Source organism: Erinaceus europaeus, chromosome 2 (genome assembly GCF_950295315.1).
Source record: "Erinaceus europaeus chromosome 2, mEriEur2.1, whole genome shotgun sequence".
NCBI lineage: Eukaryota > Metazoa > Chordata > Mammalia > Eulipotyphla > Erinaceidae > Erinaceus > Erinaceus europaeus.
Genome location: NC_080163.1, coordinates 8510477 through 8513118, shown reverse-complemented (window position 1 = coordinate 8513118; position 2642 = coordinate 8510477). Strand labels below are relative to the sequence as shown.

The 2642-nt window shown below is 44.7% G+C and overlaps 1 protein-coding gene across 1 annotated transcript; it reads left to right on the top strand.

Annotated features, from left to right (window-relative positions):
* Nucleotides 1-327: 327 nt before the first annotated feature.
* LOC103127043 (vomeronasal type-1 receptor 4-like) lies at nucleotides 328-1269 on the top strand. The gene has a single exon (XM_007537974.1). It carries the CDS (start codon nucleotides 328-330, stop codon nucleotides 1267-1269), a length of 942 nt encoding a protein of 313 aa, XP_007538036.1.
* The last annotated feature ends 1373 nt before the right edge of the window (nucleotides 1270-2642 follow it).

Below are 2642 nucleotides of genomic sequence, written 5' to 3'. Positions count from 1 at the left end.
CAGAAGATTTGTGCTAACATTCTCTGCTCCAATAATATTCTCTTCATATGTAGCTAAAGACATAGTACTATCATTACTAAGTTTGTGAGTAGAAAAATTTTAGGTGTGTTCAGTAAGCGCCTTTATACTGTAAATGTCCCAAAGTTATCCAAACCTTGCAATACTTCTCCTCAGAGAACATGATGCTGTCTGTCTCTGTTTCCAGGTGTAGTCAGTGGTGTGTGGAAGACACAGGACTGGGTGAGAGCATCCACTCAGCAAACACCACTTGCCCTGTTCAGGAAGAAACCTGTTTAGGGACGAAGCATCAGCCCTGGGGACAGGAGGATGGTGGGCAGCAATGTGGCACTAGCAGTGATCTTCCTCATTCAGGCTGCAGTAGGAGCCCTGGGGAACCTATGTCTCCTCTGTCATTATTTCTCTCTCCACTTCACTGAGCACAGAGGAAGGCCCACAGATTTGATCCTGAAGAACCTGCTCTTTGCCAACTGTTTGACCCTCCTCTGCAAAGGTGTGCCCCACACTATGGCAGCCTTTGGGTGGAGGCATTTTTTCAGGGATATTGAATGCAAACTTGTTTTATATCTTCACAGAGTGGCAAGGGGGGTGACCCTGAGCACTACCTCACTTCTGAGTGCTATGCAAGCCATCACCATCAGCCCCTGGACCTCCAGGTGGGCAGGACTTAAGGAAAAAACCCCCAGGTACATTAGCATCTGCATTTCCCTGTGCTGGGTCCTTGAAATGCTGATAAATGTCATCATTCCCATATATGTGAGTGCCTCATTGAACAATAAAAACAGCACAAATATGAAAGACTTTATATTCTATTCTGCTGTTCGTCATACCCAAGCCAAAGACTTGGGTTTTACAGCCCTGTTGTCCTTCCCTGTTGCTATGTGTCTTGGGCTCATGCTCTGGGCCAGTGTCTACATGCTTCTCATACTGCACAGGCACCAGCAGAGGGTCCAGCACCTTTATAGGAACAAGGTCTCCTCCAGACACTCCCCTGAGTCCAGGGCTACCAAGACCATCCTCCTCCTGGTGAGCACCTTTGTCTTCTTCTACCTTCCCTATTGCATCTCTCAGGCTCTTCTGTCTATTATTAACCAGCCCTCTGCATTGCTAGTGAACATCGTTGCCATGTTGGCTTTGTGTTTCCCAGCCATCAGCCCCTTTCTGCTCATGAGCAGTGACTCCATCATGTTCAGGATCTGCCTCACCTGCATGTGGAATAGAAAACTCCCTAATCTGATGAGAAAAATATAAATTTTAATTGTTTACACAAGGGAGAGATATTCATTTCTTATCCCTCTCAGTTTCCTAAATGAAATTGTTAAGGGTCAAGGTACCATCCAGATAATAGTACTGGTTACAGGTGTGGCAATGACCCATCACAAAGGAGCTGAAAAAAACACACATTGAACATGTAGTCAAAAGGACATATGCAGTGCAGTAGCATGTATATAAATCTAATCATTTCTAAAATTTGTGTGATTATATTCTACTCAAGAGATTGAGGAGGGATAGGACACATCAAGATGGCTGCATGACGTCAGCACCTCAAAGGACTCACTTCAAAAAACTGCTTTGCTTCTAACCCTGGCAATTTTAAGTGGAAACAGGACTTCCCCCCTGTTTACTGTGGTTGGTTGTTATTTTTATTCTCTCCTCTTTTTTCTCTTTAGTTGTTGTTAGATTGTTGCTTTTAGTTGTTGTTTTACTTGTTGTATTTTGGGAGGCAGTTTTTGTTTGTTTGGTTTGGTTTATAGTCTATTTTTTAGGTTGAGAAAGGATTAATTAACAAAACCATAGGGTAGGAGGAGTACAATCCCACACAATTCCCACCACCCAATCTCCATATCCCACCCCCTCCCCTGATAGCTTTCTCATTCTCTATCCCATGGGAGCATGGACCCAGGGTCATTGTGGGTTGCAGAAGGTAGAAGGTCTGGCTTCTGTAATTGCTTCCCCGCTGAACATGGGCGTTGACTGGTCGGTCTATATTCCCAGTCTGCCTCTCTCTTTCCCTAGTAGGGTGGGTCTCTGGGGAAGCTGAGCTCCAGGACATATTGGTGGGGTCTTAAGTCTAGGGAAGCCTGGCCGGCATCCTGATGACATCTGGAACCTGGTGACTGAAAAGAGAGTTAACATACAAAGCCAAACAAATTGTTGAGCAATCATGGACCCAAAGCTTTGAATACTGGAGAGGAAGTGTTGGGGGGGGGTACTCATTGAAAACTCTAGTGTACTTCTGCTTTCAGGTATATATTTTGCAGTAGTTTATGGATATGTGTGAACATATGCTCTCTCTCACAGAAACTGGTGTAAATCTAGGTTTTGGGACTTTGTTAGAAAGTGAACCACCTGAGATGGAATTAGAGTATACTTTGAAAGGAAAGGTCTCACCCGAGTAAAGAAGCTGAAGGGTTGTCATTCCACATGTGAAGTCTCTGGACACAGTCTGAAGTGAAGCATGTTGAGGTGGCAATCGTTGTGTTGGTTAGGTTGTGATTGGCAGATGCAATATTATTTGATATGGATTGGGAGAGGCATACAGTAAAGTGGGCCCTATCCAGTGGTTCCAGGACTGGGGGAAGTAGAGGCTCTATAGTGGGGATGTGAGGTTCCTGCTGTCTTAG

Coding starts and splice junctions, on each gene's coding strand:
- LOC103127043 (XM_007537974.1), top strand. CDS start 328: ATGGTGGGCAGCAATGTGGCACTAGCAGTGATCTTCCTCATTCAGGCT.